General features: G+C 34.9%; 1 protein-coding gene across 4 annotated transcripts in view; it reads right to left on the bottom strand.

Moving 5' to 3' along the window:
• Nucleotides 1-16,796, bottom strand: part of LRBA (LPS responsive beige-like anchor protein) — a 431,577-nt gene that overhangs the window by 296,492 nt on the left and 118,289 nt on the right. For 3 of the 4 annotated variants that reach the window (XM_030023944.2, XM_030023959.2, XM_041122528.1), the window contains 3 exons: nt 15,429-15,507; nt 15,035-15,168; nt 12,637-12,698 (listed from right to left, as the gene is read on the bottom strand). In XM_030023944.2, the coding sequence (XP_029879804.1) occupies nt 12,637-12,698; nt 15,035-15,168; nt 15,429-15,507 (275 nt within the window). The remainder of the gene's footprint in view (nt 1-12,636; nt 12,699-15,034; nt 15,169-15,428; nt 15,508-16,796) is intronic. The other variant, XM_030023952.2, reaches the window with a different exon arrangement.

The following is a 16,796-nucleotide window of genomic DNA, read 5'->3' as shown; positions in this document are numbered from 1 at the left end:
AAATGCCTAAAACTACCTTATAATGAGAGTTTAATTTCAATACTTAAAAGTTTGAGTTCAAGTCAAAATAACTTTTTATAGATTCTGAAAATAAATTATACACATATAGAGCTGGAGCAGTTTGCATACTTAAGTACTACGTTGTTCAGCAAAATACTAAATAAAACACTGTCAGCTTGTCAGACAATGCTTTTTATGCTATGAGATTACTCTCAAAGCGACAACTGTTGTCTTCTCCACAAACTACGCAATTCTATCCTAAAAGATACTATGAAAGATACACTACATAAAATGTTACAGCACATATAATCTTTAACAATTACATACAGCCAGAAAATCTCAACACAGGTTGCAGCTGTCATAACTTACGGTGATACCAAATATTCTTAAACCAGGATTTTAGTAATAAAATCACTCAATCCAGAAGTTCATATAAAATTATGAAAATATCAGTGTCTGCAATCAGAAAATTCATATATTATGAAAATATCACTGTCTGCATAAATAAAATGCTGTCAGTAATAACTATCACAGCATTAAATCTGTGTATCATCAAAACTCATAGACTTCATTTTTGTACCTAGTTTCAAAAAAGTATAAACACGTATATGAAAATCATTTATTACATGCCTTTTATAGTGATCTAACTCATGACTTGACGAATAAAATTTGCCCCTAGAACCAATGTCACATTAAGATGAAACAGATAAGTCTATGTTAAACTCCAGTTCCTCTACGGTCCCAATACAGCAACAAACTGTAAAATGGGGAAAAACCTGAATGAGTGGATCACTGATTTCAGGTCCACAGTTTCTGATGGAGGAAGCAATTTGCCTCGGCAGCCTCTCCCTTTCTCTCTCCCACTAGCGGGCTGTTGCCATGACGCCTCATGAAACGAAATCAGGGGTCAGGTTTGAGTTCATCTAGCAGCAAACCTTTTCCACCGCAGTTTCCTCTTCAGGTTCTTGAACCATCAGCCATTTTCAATGTTGAGATGAAACACAGTAGCTTCAGGAAGAACAGGAACAGAAATCTTAAACATTAATTGAGAAATCAAAGTACCAAGCAGTTCTGTAAATATGCAGCAATGGGAAGCAAGAAACTATAAGTCAAAGGAGATGAATCAGAAAAACAGAAGTGAGGAAAAGAGACAGCGTAAGACGAACAAAGGGAAGACATCCAAATAATCAAGTTGCAGTGCCAGCAACATTTTTATCGAGGAAGGAAAACAAATCGACAAATAGCAGGAGTATAAAGCAACTGCCTCTTGATTTCAGTGCTTTTTTGTTTAACTGTGATTTTAATTTGAGTTTTTGTAAAACCACTGCATGTGAAAAATTGTCTTCCAAGGTAGACTACTAATTATAAGAAAATCACTGCATACTCACTGCTGCACGGTTGCACTAGTAGTGATGGACTGATCCTACCAATATCAGCATTCATCATCCCCACCAGATAGCAGCAACCTTCCTGCTCAATGTCTGATAAGCTTTAACTAAATAAATTTCACTAATAAAAAACTGAACAATATACATGGTGAATACTATTTGGGAAGTAAAAGCCCCTGTATATTTCCTTTTGCCCCAAATGAAGTTTAGTTTCAATTTAAACCCTCATAATGAATGCATGCAAACAATGAACAAGATTCCTGCTATCATTGTACCTTTGAAGGAATGAAACCAAAGTATATAAAACAATCCCACCTCTTCACTCAAAAGACAGGATGTCCAAACCTGTCCCTTATCATTCCCTTGGGTAATCGTGTCCAAATGCAGATTTTTTAAGAAAAAAATTAGAGAAAAGGAAGCTAAATCAAACCAAATTTAAAACAAACAAACAAAAAAAGCAAAACTAACATGTGTCTCTTCCATTACAGTCCACTTGCATACTGTATTTCCTTCTTCATCCTGCATCTGTTGTCTTCATTTAGACTAAAATATTCTGTGTATCCATTATTCCACTGTTACACGACACACCCAGAAACACAGGGTTCTATTCTCATCTGTCCCTAAATGTTGCTACAATAAACATGATAAATAATAATCTTCTGCTCCTTTCACTGCAAATCCTCCCCTGCACTCACCAAGCAAATTTTCCAAAAAGAAAAATATAACCATTTCTGTTTTAAGTAGAAATAGAAATAAATGTTTTTGTAAATATGCAGAGGGTACTGGAAAATCCAGCTGATTCTTCTGAATCTAATTTGAATCAGAACTGGGATCTAACACCTAACAGACATGCATCTCAATATCATATTGATTGCTGCATAATCTGAATTATGAGTTTTTTCACTTAAACAAGTTATCTTAAAATATTTATTGAAAGATTAGTGCATCGTCAACATCTTCGATGAGACAGATGTTCTCCCAGTTGCAGAGATACATAAAAAGGCACAGATGAGTAAAAATAAGACTAAAGGTTAAACAATAAACTGAACAGCATCACTATGCAAAGCATCTCTTGCCAGAAGTTTGAGTAAACAGCACTGCTCCCCAAATCATGAGTTTCTTAAGTATTTTTGCTTGGAAACAGAGCCACATTATTTGGTTTATTAACATGAACAAAAATGTTCACATATTTGTAATTAGTATAAAGTCAGCGACAAGCGTTGCTCACTGAACTTTCCATAATCTCATACCCCTCCCCTCCACTAAACCTCTTTCCATAGTCTCAAATTAAACAGACTAGCTGTAAAACAGCAGGGTGTCAAATTAAAGCACACTTTATTTTCAGAGGTCTCCACACTTTGCGGCTGACTTCCTGTCAGGAAGAGTTCCATTTCAGTGCAGAGCCCCATCAGCAGGGAGCTCACAGAATTAAGTGCCAGTTGATATTACTTTGTTTTGCATTTACCACCCATGAGAATATTGTTCAAAGATCTAGTTATAAAGTCAGCATGGTATCATCCTTCTGACTAGACTGCCAAGCCACAGGGTGTGCTCTCACTGCACAAAACTCACCTTAAATGGTGGTGTTTTTTTAAGTCCTAGTGTGCTGGTGAAGCAACAGGATGCCTTTTTTCTTCAGAAAAGTCTTGCTTCTGTAGCTAAATTATGTTCCCTTAGTTTTAAACATCTGCAGCAGTGTACATTCATGGAAATGAATCTGTCCTGTTCCCCTACCACACCCCCAAGATTCATTTACATTAGACAATCCAGTCTCTTCCCTAAACATAAAAATGTATACATTAATCATACAAATTCTCAGCAACACAATTTTCAAGGCTAATATTTTTAGCTGTAGTGGACGTGTTTTCCATTAAACACACACCAGCACCATGCCCTGAATTCCTGATCAAGTTCAAGTAATTTTCATTTCATAAGAGAATTTTTCTTAGTTAGAGCCTGTAATACCTGAAAAGCCTATAGAACAACCACTAAAGATTGTACTTTAAAAAAAAATAAAAATAAAAATCAGGGAGGAAAACCAATTATGTTTTAGTAAGGTGACGTTAGGAAAGTTCATCTCTCTCCATGCCAGTGTGGCAAACTATTTCTAGGAAGGGTTTTGTGTTTTTTAACCCTATCTTTTATCCATTCCTCTATCCAAAGCCTGCAAGTCATATTGACTTCTCCAAGTATATTGTCCCAAGAAACAATGCTTCACATCAGTCCACAACAGAATATCACGACTTTACTACACCTATCCACTTGTACCTCTCTACACAACTTCTTAGTGTCTAATATACAGCACCCATCCCAATTTCTTCACATATAAATGTATTTTTTTAATTTTTCTTCAAAACCACAAACCTCACAATTACATTCCAGAAAACAGCTGTGTAGTAGAAATTAAAAAACACTGGTTCTTTCACACTACTTTTCTCAGTTTGCAGCTGCAGCTGACATAGCCTGCTTTTGTTGAACACTTCAAAATACAGTGGCTGCAAATTGCAGAGGGCGTTTTTCCAGTGGGTCAAAAGCAGGCCTAGGTAAAACAAGTTTTAGTTAGATAGCCATTTCTATCACTTTGATGATTATTTATACCTAATACACAGAAACATCAACCCTGTTTAATAAAATTATAACATATCAGATATTCTTCTGTTTTCCTCATACTAAATGTAACACATCATAGTTTTTGCTCATCTTAAAACCCCACACCATACATTTCATCTCCAAACTGGGGAGTGAGCAAACCTTTAAAATATCCTCCTAGTCTAAGAATTATGTAAAGATATAAGGAGATAAAGCCAAAGTACTAGCTCACACATTTTAACTACTGTGACCACTACCTGTCAGGATATAACTATAAAGTGCTTATTACATCATTAAGTCAAGAAAAGGTCACTTATTATTCATGCAGTATTGACAAATCATTCCCAACCTATTTCTACACTTAAGGCAAAAGCAAAGTTTAAGTTATAAAGTTCTTCAATTTCTACTACTAAGCACTCTGTCAACATACATCCAACTTCATAGACTCATGCAAGAAACAACATTCCATCAGATTTTTTTTTTTTTTTTTATTTAGCCAGTGATGGACATAGATGTTTTAAACTCCCTATCTGTAGGCCATACTAATAGTAAACAAAGCGCATTATTCCTGAAGCCAACAACTACACCTAAGAGAAAAGACAGAGTTCAAACATATCTTAAGTGTAGCAAACTAGAGCAGGATCTGAGAAGGGTGAACCTTAGTTATTATTATGAAGAATAATAAGAGTTTGAAAGAAACTCCTATTTAAACATGTTAGAGTGCTCTCCAAGCAATTCCATGGAATTCAACAGGTTAAATATTGCAGGCAATTATAGGCAACTAAACTTTCAAACAATTTAGAAAGCAACAGGAAATCAAAGTAGGAGTGAAGTTCCAACAGAAATTTTACATTATCCTGGAGCTTCACAGAGAATATACTACAATAACAGCTCTGGAGGGACAAAATCTACATACTGCTTAAGTCAAAGAAAAAAAATAATATATGCAGCTAATTTAAAATGTAATTTCAACATACTCCAGTTCAAAGGAAAGGTTTTCCCAGGTGTTTCCATTTATTTCAATCTTATCAGAATTGCACTTTAGACAGTTATCTACCAAACTGATCTCCAGCTTCAAACACTAAGAATGCAAAACATAGTTCAATGAAGCAAGCAGCAAAATGTCCATAGCACAAGTAATCCATTTGTAATTACTCCAAGTACTCTACCCAATGACATATACCAACCATGAAAGTTGTCAATATATCTTTTCAGCACCCAAAGTGAGATCCTCAGAGACGGAGGAAAAAATCCCACTTTGGAAGGAAAGAAGCTACACTATGCATAAGAAAAACCCAGATATATCAAGTGTAACGGAGAATCCAAGTGATCTAGACAACAGATTTGATAATTTAACCTTCTGTTTTGTTAGAAGGAAACTTACAGACAAGATAATATCTAAAATTCGAGCACCAAAGGACTGAGTTTAAGGAGTCTGGATTCCACAGCCAGTGACCTCCCACACCTTCCAGGCCTTTCATTCAATTTCTCCAGAGTTAATCCTACTGACCACTAGCTAAACAGCTCACTGTGTTGATATCAAGTGCCTTGCAATGCAGGAGAATGCAGAAGCCCTAAACTTTATCCCCAAGATCTTACAGAAAAGAACTGATGTCTTCATATATCACAACCAAAGAAGGAAACTGCAATTGAGGACAACACAGATGAATCACAATGTTGCTTTTACAGATTGAGAGAACTTAATTTCCTTCGAAACTGGACTCTTCCACATGCCTGGTAAATGCCCTTAAGCTTCTGGACTACTAGCTACTCTGGGAGGATATGTTGACATTTTTTCCTCTGACAGATTGTTCTAAATAATAATAATAACAACAATAATAATAATAATAATAATAATAATAATAATAATAATAATAATAACAACAACAACAACAACAACAACAACTATTACCTGAAACATTAATTGAAACTTAAGCCCCTTCTATCCCAGGAAAGCACTTTGATAGCGTGCCTCTAGCTACTGTGGGATCTACCTTTCACTCTCTCTAGGTTTGACCACAGTTTCCATCCTGCAAAACTACATCATTGTAGATGAAAATATACATTGCAGGGGGGGAAGAATAACAAGAGTTTTTGAAGAGGAAATAGTTTGTAATGCAAAATCACTTCATTGAAAAAATCCTGAAGTAGTATTGTACATAAAGCTCAACAGACATCTCCCAACTACTTTCCATCCAATAGCATCTTAAAGAAGAATAAGATAAGAATCTTCCATTTTGTATACCAGTTACAAGGGTCGTGCAATATTTGTTACAAAACTGCACTAGGAATGTTCCTGCTACTGCCTGCATAACAATTAATAGAATGCTTGGCAATCCCATGTTTTCAAATGTTAAGATTTACACAGTTTTATTAATATGTCTAGCTCTACTTGGTATGAAGCAGACCTGAGACAGCTTCAGAATCTAAATAATCCACAGCAGAGTAAGATGATCTTGGATACTTTTACTTCCTTCCACAGCCACCTCATCTCTACAGAAAGCTAGGCTAGCAGATATTCTTCCAATCTTCAAATTGTTCAAAAGAGCGTATGCAAAAAAAGTACATTATGAAGTCTCTGCCACACCTGCAGGTGAAGTATATGTCTGTCCTTCTCAATACAGTGCTTTCATACTAAACTAGAAGCATTGAATACTTTATAACACTGCAAAGAAAGTTAGCAATACGAAGCAAACACCTATAGGCACGATTCATGCAACTTCTTTCCCTGAACTTCACAATTTAGACTTTGGGAAGCCCTTTTTTCTATTTTTATTTGTTAAGATCTAAATCATTTTCATTTGCCTAATAAAGTTATGTTTCTAACCATCTATCATGAAAGCAATCTATTACTGAAGTGGGTTTTCTTACTCAAATACAGCTACATTCATCTTTGGTAAAAACAAAGATCCTATTGGCAGAAGTTCACACTGCATAAAAAGAAAAAATTCCAATTCCTGATATCTTCTAAATGGCTTTTAAAAGGAAATTAGAACGTGCATTAAAATTGATAGAAAGTCATTTGGCAGCTTATGAAATCCCTACAAAATCTACCTTCTGTACCAAAACATACACATATTTTAGATCACAGATCTAAAAGATTATTAGAACCTCTTCAAACTTATTTTCAGCTGTTAGAACACAAAGTGATTAGATGGAAAAATATTAACTTGATTAAAATGTCATCATGTAACACTTGGGGCATGTAATAAGTATTCAAACAGCATTTATTCTCTTCACATCTAAACCAGGATATTGTTAGAGTTTTGGTGCTTCTTTTGAGTTCAGCTGCCATAGTATCACAGTGACATAGCTCTTTAGATAACCTATACCAAATTCAATTAAAACATCATAGCGATCACTATAGTTATCCATCACATCAAATTGCACTTAAAAGTAAATTAGAAACCATTGCAGATCACAGAGCATCAGTATAATGTGTTCTCTCTGCAAGTAACAAACACTGAAAACCAGCAGTCTTCTACATCAACTAAAATCTCCAAGTAATTCAAAGGCTTACCATATTTTAGAATACGCTGCAGAAATCCATTCCTGAGGTAATGAATTTGGGTCGTTGATACAAAGCTTTTTTCTGAGCACAGGATACCCAGGAAAGCCTGAAGATCCTACTGCATTTTTACAAACATTTAAGTACTGGGGGTGGGGGGGGGGGTGTACAAAAAATCTGCTGAAAAATCAAAATCTTAACTACTATCCTATTGCTCTTCCTTAGGGGAAATACACTATCACATTGTTTGTATGGGTGCACAACTGCATGGCACATGTTGATACTGTTTAAATAATTAAGATTCTTTATCAGTTAAGAGGTATGATGCAACTAAGATACTGCCCATGCAAAAGATGAATATTGACTTCTTTACAAGCAACAGAATCTGTTAGCAAAGTGATTTAGTAGCATACGAAACAAAGATCATGCTAAAGAAAAACCTTTTGCAAACATTTCAGCATTTAACCAGTGATAATTGGTTTGGTGAGTCGAGTTAGACAAAAAAAAAAAAAAAAAAAAAAAAAAAGAGAGCTGAAGACCTATAAGTTTGCCTACACAGGCAGTAAGACCACCTTTCACAGTGTAATCTTTTCTGCTTTAATATTACTAATCAGCCTCTGCTGTATATTTAAGATGCACATGCAGTGCCTTGGATCATGTTTTCTCTCCAAAATGTAACTCCAAAAACTATCAGCACAGCGCATGACATATTCAACCGTAATAATACTTCATTGGGCCTATGAGCAGATGCTATCACTACACACTAAAAAAATCTGGAGTATCAGAGTTTATGCTTCCCTCTTCCATCTCTCCATGAAAGATATACTTTATCAAGGTCCAATATAAATCTAATAGCTACAGCTATGTAGTTATATTGCAATATATCATATTAATATTTCTAGAAGATAAAATACCTAGAGATTAAATGTATTAAAACATTGGTCTTGGTTTTATATATGCCATCAGCTATCAAGAATGTGCCCTTAACCCCTTTGAAACAACAGGGAGCAGAGGAAGGAGGACCAAGAAGCTTTTATACCTTGAACCAGCAAGCAGGGTGTATGTGCAGGTAGTGGTGGTGGTGGAGTCATAAAAGTTGCTGCAGTATTGATTAAGTTTTCATTGCAAACTTTTAAAAAGGTTGGGTGGCATTCCACCAATTTTAGAACATTATACAAGAGCTGAACAGTATTTGAGTCAGTTAATGTAAGTTTATTTTATGGTCTAGAAAATTTAGATTCAGTAGAAAAAAAGCTCTTAAGTCAACGATGGATCTGACAAGAACCACCTAATTAGTTCTCTTCACATATTCTACTGACAATTCAGTTGATTTACTACAGAAAGAAGCATTTTTCAAGTGCTGCAAATTCTGTAAATTCAAAGGCATCAAGGAAAATTATGGAGCCTATTTCACCTATTTTTGTACCTTTTCACCTTGGAGCTAAAATAATAGGACAAATGTATGTGAGCAATGGGTAAGTGTTTTTGATACCTTGAGAGTAGGGAAGATCACAGTTTTTCTTACTTAGTCACATATTTCAAGAAAACATCTGACAAATGGAAGAAAGCACAGTAGCATATTTGCTTTATGGATAAACATGCACTCAATTCATACATGCTGCTTTGCATTTTAGGCATAAAGTGAGAGTCCTTTTAGATGAAAATTCTTTATTCAGGGTGATATCCCAGTTTCCCCATGCAGGAGCCTTGCCTCAGAATAGCATACAAGCACCTTCAACATACTGATGTCACTCATTTAAAAGGGATAACAGACACAGGACTTCTCTATTTGGCTGGTTTAATTACCCTGACAGGATGCCAGGCCAGACTAGATGGTGCTTCTAGGTTCACTGTACTGTATGCATTTCTGATAAATGGGAAAAGAATAGATGACCTGGCAGAAGGCTCAGACAATAACATGTGATTTACAGGACATGAATGCAGCTACTATAAGATTTATCTGACAGCCCTCTCCGATAGTGGACTGTTGAGTATCCGATGGAATGATTTCTAGTCTGGAAAGTCTGCTACTGAGTAGCCATACACATTATTTATTTATTAGATGTTTTGGGTTGAAACCATTTTTAAATGATGCACTTCACAATGCTCAGCCATAAATTTAGTTTTAAACCCTAGAAGGGAGGTAGTGTTATTGGAATGTGTGTCAGACTGAATTAGGATGAGCAACACAACGCTTTTATAAAGTGGCCTTGAATGCAACGTCGATTCTTTCAAAAATGATATTAATGTCAAATAAGCAGGAACACTTCACAGTAATATTAAATGAAGGATTTCTTTATGTTTTGATAGATTTATATAAATGTAAGTATACACACAAAGACATGTCTCAAAATGTAGCATGTCTATCAAAAAACACAACTGTGTTTGTCTTAGAAAAAGCCTTTTGTCTGTATCTCAAACCACCTGTTTCTCTTGTTACTTTGTGTTAAACATGAAACAATATATCAAGATATAAACACAAAACTAAAAGACAAAAGCAATGGTCTTTTTCCATATGCCTAAATATATGAACTTTAAACAAGAGAAGAAATTAACCGGGTGTCACAAATAGTCTCACAGAATGGTATCTTTTAATTTTTTTTTTAATGACTTTTTTTAAATCACTGGGAAAGAGCTTTATTTTCACAATTTTATGAAAAAATTACTTGTGAGATATTATTATTCCATTCTGCACTTCTGAGAAAGCAAAAACATATTCCAGCCACAAGTCTAAATAAACATCGGAAAAATTTCAGATATTTCAGAAAAACAAGTGCATGCATCACATATACAATGTCTAAAACAAATTTCAGAAAGAGGTTGGCATAAAAAACACCAAAGATATTAATCAGAGCAATCTTTCAATTTCATAAAATGATGGCTGACAAATTTGTGAAGTTTTAAATCAAATTTGCAGATACTTACTTTGTAACTATGCCACATTATTTATGTGATTAAAAACTAGTTTTTGACCTGATCTTTTGATCTTTGGCACTTCATCCTCTCCATCTCCTCTTAAAAATTAATTAAAATTTTAGCAAAAGGATATCACTTCACTTCCCACCCTATCTTGGGCCAAAGAAAAAAAAAAGGAAAAAAAGAAAAAAAAAAAAAAAAATCAATCAACCTCAACCCCATCTCCTCCCAGTATCTGTAAAATGTCGGCTTGAAATTCAATTTCATATCTCTCAAGCTTTCATGTAGCAAAAGACAGTTCACTTCTTAACAAAATAAATCACTTCTGTGATTGCCACGCTGACCTCTTTGAATTAGGAAAATTCAAAGTGAAAAATGTAATTATCACCCCAGAACAATCTGTATACATCTGGAGCTAATTTTAGATTCATTTCTCACATCATTTTTCATATTCTGCCAAAATTACAGCTGCTATGTAACTTTAAAAAGACTTTGAGGTCTTTGTGACTTTATTGGTTTATTTCTACTATTTCACAAAGAACAGCCTCAGTCTCTGCAACTAGCACTGCTAAGCAATCACGATATCCTCAATTTGATTAGATTAGCATTAAGTGGCATTGTGACACATATGACAAATAGATGCATTAGAGCACGTCATTTATTCCTTATCCTTTCCACTTCCCAAAACCAAACAAGTGACATACAGTACAGAGCACAACATGATTTTAAAAAGGATTAGATTACCCTACCAAAAAAGAAGAAAAGGTCAACCACTAATTATTGATACAAGCAGCATGGATACCAAACACTAATTTTTTAAATGGTAATACTAAGCTGTCAGGCACATATTTAATAGTCAGATTAGTTCTATTCTAACACATTAACAAACGAACAGTAAAAATTGTATATGGATTTCTTGGTAGCAAGGATTCTTTTCTAATTTAAATCAGCAGCAAATTCTTATTCTAGAAGTCATGAACAATGTCCACTTCCAGTATTGCCATATCCAAAATAACCATCTCTGAATTCCAAAAGTTCCATAAGGAATATTAAATTCCTTTCAGGGTAAAAATATAAAATATTTCCTGAGGAAGATGGAAAACTAGATGAGCAAAGTTCTAGATACATTCATTAATAATAAGCTCACTAGAAAACATAACTACTCTTCACTAGTTCATTGTAAAATCTATTAGGTGTAATCTCCAGAAGTAATTGTTCTTATTGCACTTTATTGACAATGCAGACTATCGATCTTTCACACTTTCTATGATTCTTTCATTTGTATTCATGAAATGTCTATCAGCACACTCTAAATAAATTTGGCAATATAGGCACTAAAACGAATAAATCGATGTGAAGAAACATTAATTTTGCATTATCCTTATTCGTCAGGCAAGCAAACCATAAGGGTTGTAAATGAAGGTCAAAGGTTTTGAAATGGGTCAGAACCCTTGACCTCTAGACCAATACCATTCCCATTAAAAAAGGCTATTTTAAAGTTTTAAGTAGGGGAATTTACTACCAGAAAGGTATCATTTTTAAGGCACCAAAAGAAAGGCTCAATAAAAACAGTCTTCCATTTAATTACAAAAAAGAAAGCAAGAAACCCCAAAAGAAAATCCAATTAATACAGCATATACAATTTTCAAAAAGTTCCTTAGGCTCTGGCTCTTTTCTAACCACAGGAACAGGCAATTCTCAGGTTCTTAAATATCTAAAACTTCGCCTTTAGAAATATAGAATGCCCCAAACTGCTGACAACCAGGGTTGCTTTCTTAAATTTTTTTCAAATTTTTAGTACTTGTCAAATCAATTAAGAATGACAGGGTTTTAAAAGTATTTATCACTCATTTCATAACCTCTACACAAAAGGAAAAATTCTATTCATCCCAGAGGATTCAGCATGCCAAGATGCAGAAATCAATCTGTTTCTATAACCTTTAATATTTTATTGATCCTATTTTAACTTACAAAAATGACAGCATAGAATTACTTAGGCACACCACTATCAAGGTTATGTAAATGCTCAATAGTAAGGTAACATAAAACCCTTAGTATCTTCTCTGTCCAACTGAATAGACACAAATACTATGACTTTTTTTTTTAAATCAAAATGCCTTGCACATAATCTTTTTACCTAATACACATAACCTTAAATTTAAAGTAAAATTTAGCTGTAATCTCCTTTGTGCTCAAAGACAGCAATTTCAGACAACACTGTAACTTAAACCTCACCTGAGAGCAAAGAAGCATCACCAGCTCCACAACTGAACTGCTAGATTTCATGCACACAAGACCTACAAAAGGAAAAAACGGTATACATAAATGCATACTTATATGGCATCAGCTGTTAACACAAACTATTTTGAAGTGCAATAGATTAGAAGCATTTTGACAATCAAAAGAAAGCTGAAATTCTCATACTAATTCCAGTTCAATTTTGTACTTTATCAGCACAAAATAAAAGTATGTTTGTGAGAGGGAGATCATAAATTCCATGCCTTGCATCTAAAGATGCAGCTAATAGTAATACATTACCCCCATTATTCACAGTTTCATAAATGTTTGTATGTCAAAACAATCAGAAGTGCGGTTAACATATGTTATATTAATCCACTGTATCTACATTTTGCTATTTCTTGAAGGATTGGGTCATTATATATGCAGAGAAGGGAAATGGCTTTATGACCTTTGCTTTCTCCATTGCGCGTTCTCCTTTCAGCCCCCAGCTATCAATCAAGTTTCCATTTTGTTTCATGGCAGCAGACATCCCAAACACTCTTATTAGGACTTTGACCCTTAACCCCACACTAAACCCTAGCAGAAGTGCAAGCAGTAACCTATTATATATTCTCAATTGTTTATAAACTAATTTGACTATTATTATTATTTGTATTCGCATTTTGGTTTGGGTTTGTCTATAACTGGTTTTTAGGCCCCAAAATTGGTTTCATGTGTTTATTTTCGTCTAGACAGTTCATACATTCCCAATAATTTTCCTGCTTTTTTTTGGTCATCCAATCTATGAAATACTCATCTCTGTGTATATAATGTATACTACAGTCAAAATACTTTGAAATCAGATTATCTTTTCTTTATCTTCAGACAAGAAAAAAAAATGTAACTAAATAGGATATTTACTTCCCTGGCAAATAAAGCTTTGAGAAAAATATCTTTCCTGTTATTCTTACTAAACGAATGAAATAAGTTTGTTCACAAGGCAGCTTCTACTGAAAATGTTTATCAGCTAAAGCAATGCCCACACATACAATCAAAAGTAGAATCCCATCTTTTTCAGTGTTACAGAAGACAATTCATACACTTCTCCCTGCCACTTCTTCCTACCCCAAAAGGTAGGCAAGCTAAATTCCTAAACTAAATAACTTTAATTTCAGCAAAGTTTAATGAAGTCTCAATTCTGATATCAGCAGTCTTCAGTAAAACACTTATCACTGTTTGATACTCTATTTGTGTTTCTGACAATGTTAATCATATTCAGCACTATATACAGGATGCCTGTCCTAATCCACAAAACAAGTAGTTTCAAAAATGTTTTAAAAAAAGAAATATTAATTCCCCAGGAAGCAATTGGATCTATCAGTGCAAATAGAGCTCAAGTGCAAGCGATCAGCTCAAGTTAAGCAACCATGAGCTTCTAACACAGGAGTGCTTATTACTAGAAGTTGCAACAAGCTCAGGCCCTAATTCAATTCACTGCTTTAAGTGGACAAAAACTGCAATTTTCACTCTAAAAATCAGTGGACAAAGCCATTTATATGATCTAACCAAATTATGAGAAAATTGAAAAACTGGTGTTCACTACTAAATTCACAGTGTTCCAATAAACATGATTTTTTAAATTGAGGACATTAATGTCAGCGTTACAGAACTGAGCCTCATTTTTAAGCAGAGAGAAACCCACCAGTAGAAAGAAAACTCAATCATCTCAAGCTCAACCATTTTAAGCCAACACCAGGAAGAGCCATGATTGTTGTTGTGCACCTGAATCTTCATCTTCTCAGAAGTAGCAGAGAATTCTTCTCAATACTGACAATGTATTCCTTTTACCTGTATGACTGCCTTCCAATTAGAAACCAAAAGACAGAAGCAGATTCACATGCAAGAGAGATACCCCGTAACATGCTCTGCATATAGTTCCCAAGAAGCCTTCTGTTACAATATCACAGTAAAAATGCAAGGTCTTTGTACTTAACTTTCTGTACTATACTCTATACTTTACTTTGTATTGAAGTGTTGACCCTGACACCAAGTTTTCTTTTTAAGGCTCACAAAACACATTTCATACACCAGCTTCTATGGGACAATTCCCTTGGAAAACTAACAAAGAGACAACAGCAGTTGGCCCCCCATAACAAGATATAGGAAACTATGAGATGAGATGGAGGCAAACTGGTAGCAGAGATGGCAAAGATGAGGAGGCAATGACAATGACCTCAGAGGACTGAAGACAGAAGGAACAGGAGGCAGTGAAATCCAGTGGACAGCACTGTGTGGGAAGGCAGGAAGAAAGCTTCTAAGGCAGAGCCAGCAGAAAAAAAATATAGAAATTTTGAGTGTCCAAGGTAAAACAAAGCACACATTAAAATAACCCTTTTTTTAAATGGAAACTTACTTGTACCTTCTATCAGCAACTCCTGCCCATGGCTGCCCAAAAGAGTCCGAGAAAGAAAGGGAGCAAAATCCACAAAAATCTCTCTCAGAAGTGGGGCAGCTTTTTCCAAAGCATGTTCAAGCCTGTCTGTAATACTAGTAGAGAGATACATGTGATTAACAATAAGAGAAGTTGCTGAAATTTTGTAGAAAGGAGTATAGTTTTTAACAATGTTTAAGTGATATAGATATATAAGAAGGAATCAATAATCCGACACATATTTTGCCAAACCTTCATTAGGTATTGAACATCAGCAAAACAACATTCTTAAGTGATGTGGAATCAGAATACCAACTGTAATATCAAAGCTGTGAGCCACAGCACAGCTGTTCAGATGTTCAATTGAAGAAGTTACCTCATATTTGAAGCAGAATCCTCAGGCACTGAAGAAACTGTAGGGACAGATGGCAATCTTGAATTAGATGATCCCCTTCCTACAAGAGAAAGTAATAAATAATTATATAAGGAAACATGCTAGAGGTTAGACAACTGGACCAAAAACTAAACCCTCAAGCTCAAACTCTGAGAAACCATGGTTTTCAAGTGTGTGTGAGGACTAGGTAAACCCTTTCACCTCTTTGTAACTCAAACTTTTTTTTGCCATAAGACTCCTATTTACTTATATTCATATTTACCAGGTATGCCATGGTAAGCTTTTTAAATTTTGCTTTAGCACAAATAGAAAGTAATACAAGGAAGCCTTGCAGTTTGCTTCGTGAAGGAAGTCAGACTAGACTGCATTGATCCCTTCTGGCCTTGTATGCCATGATTCTCTCTGAACACTGTTTAAGAACACTTACAACCTTAAGCGGTGAATACAAATAATGTCTTACACCCTTAATACTCCTGTAGTGTATTAATATATACTAATATATAGCCAAATGGTAACATTTTAAAGCATTTAAATCTCTTTTGGTTACTGGAAGTGATCCTCCAATTTCAAATGACTTACACAGAAAACCTTAATTTTTTGTCTAAATTTAAAACATATTTGTGTCAAAATGAAGCAGAATACAAAATGAATGGGTATTTTCAACAGCCTGACTTAAATTTTTGCAACTCTAGGACTCTGACAAAGACAGCTATGATAAAATTCTCCATTGCACTGCCAACATCATTGGCATGATGGCAGTGGTATAACCTCATTTATGAGTTATTAACTTTGCCACATCAATTATTCAAAGGTTGATAGGGAAGACTGGGTCATTTATGCATCCTACACTTTAAAAAAAAAAACCTGCAATTGTGTTATGTCAAATTGACACTACATGGCTCTCATCAGCAGAGTAGGAATCTGTAAATACTAAATTCTGCTGTTCAGTATATAAAGAGAAATACAACCTCCATGCTGCAGTATGGATCGGTACTAGCAATGATGAAGAGGGGGTAAGCAAGACAGCCAGAGATTTCACAGATACTTGCTGCCAGGATAGGAATGGTGACTCACAAATCTTGCATTGCATTCCAAACTATAGAGAGGAATGAATCTTAGAAGACAGATTTCTGTGCATTTCCCAGGAGCATGACTGCTTCTAGTCCATCTGCAATCCTATCTCTTTCCAACCTTAGACCCTGTCCTATTCTCTTTCCTCTCACCTCGCCAGTTTCAGATTCTTATGCAGCTGGAAAGGGGGGAAGAAAAAAAAAAAAAAAGGAAAAAAGCATGCAAGAAAACAGTTTAATCACTTCAGTTCTCACATCTACCTTAGCAAGGCATGACCCT

The sequence above is a fragment of the Aquila chrysaetos genome, chromosome 1, assembly GCF_900496995.4.
Source record: "Aquila chrysaetos chrysaetos chromosome 1, bAquChr1.4, whole genome shotgun sequence".
NCBI lineage: Eukaryota > Metazoa > Chordata > Aves > Accipitriformes > Accipitridae > Aquila > Aquila chrysaetos.
This window is presented reverse-complemented; position numbering and strand designations above follow the sequence as displayed.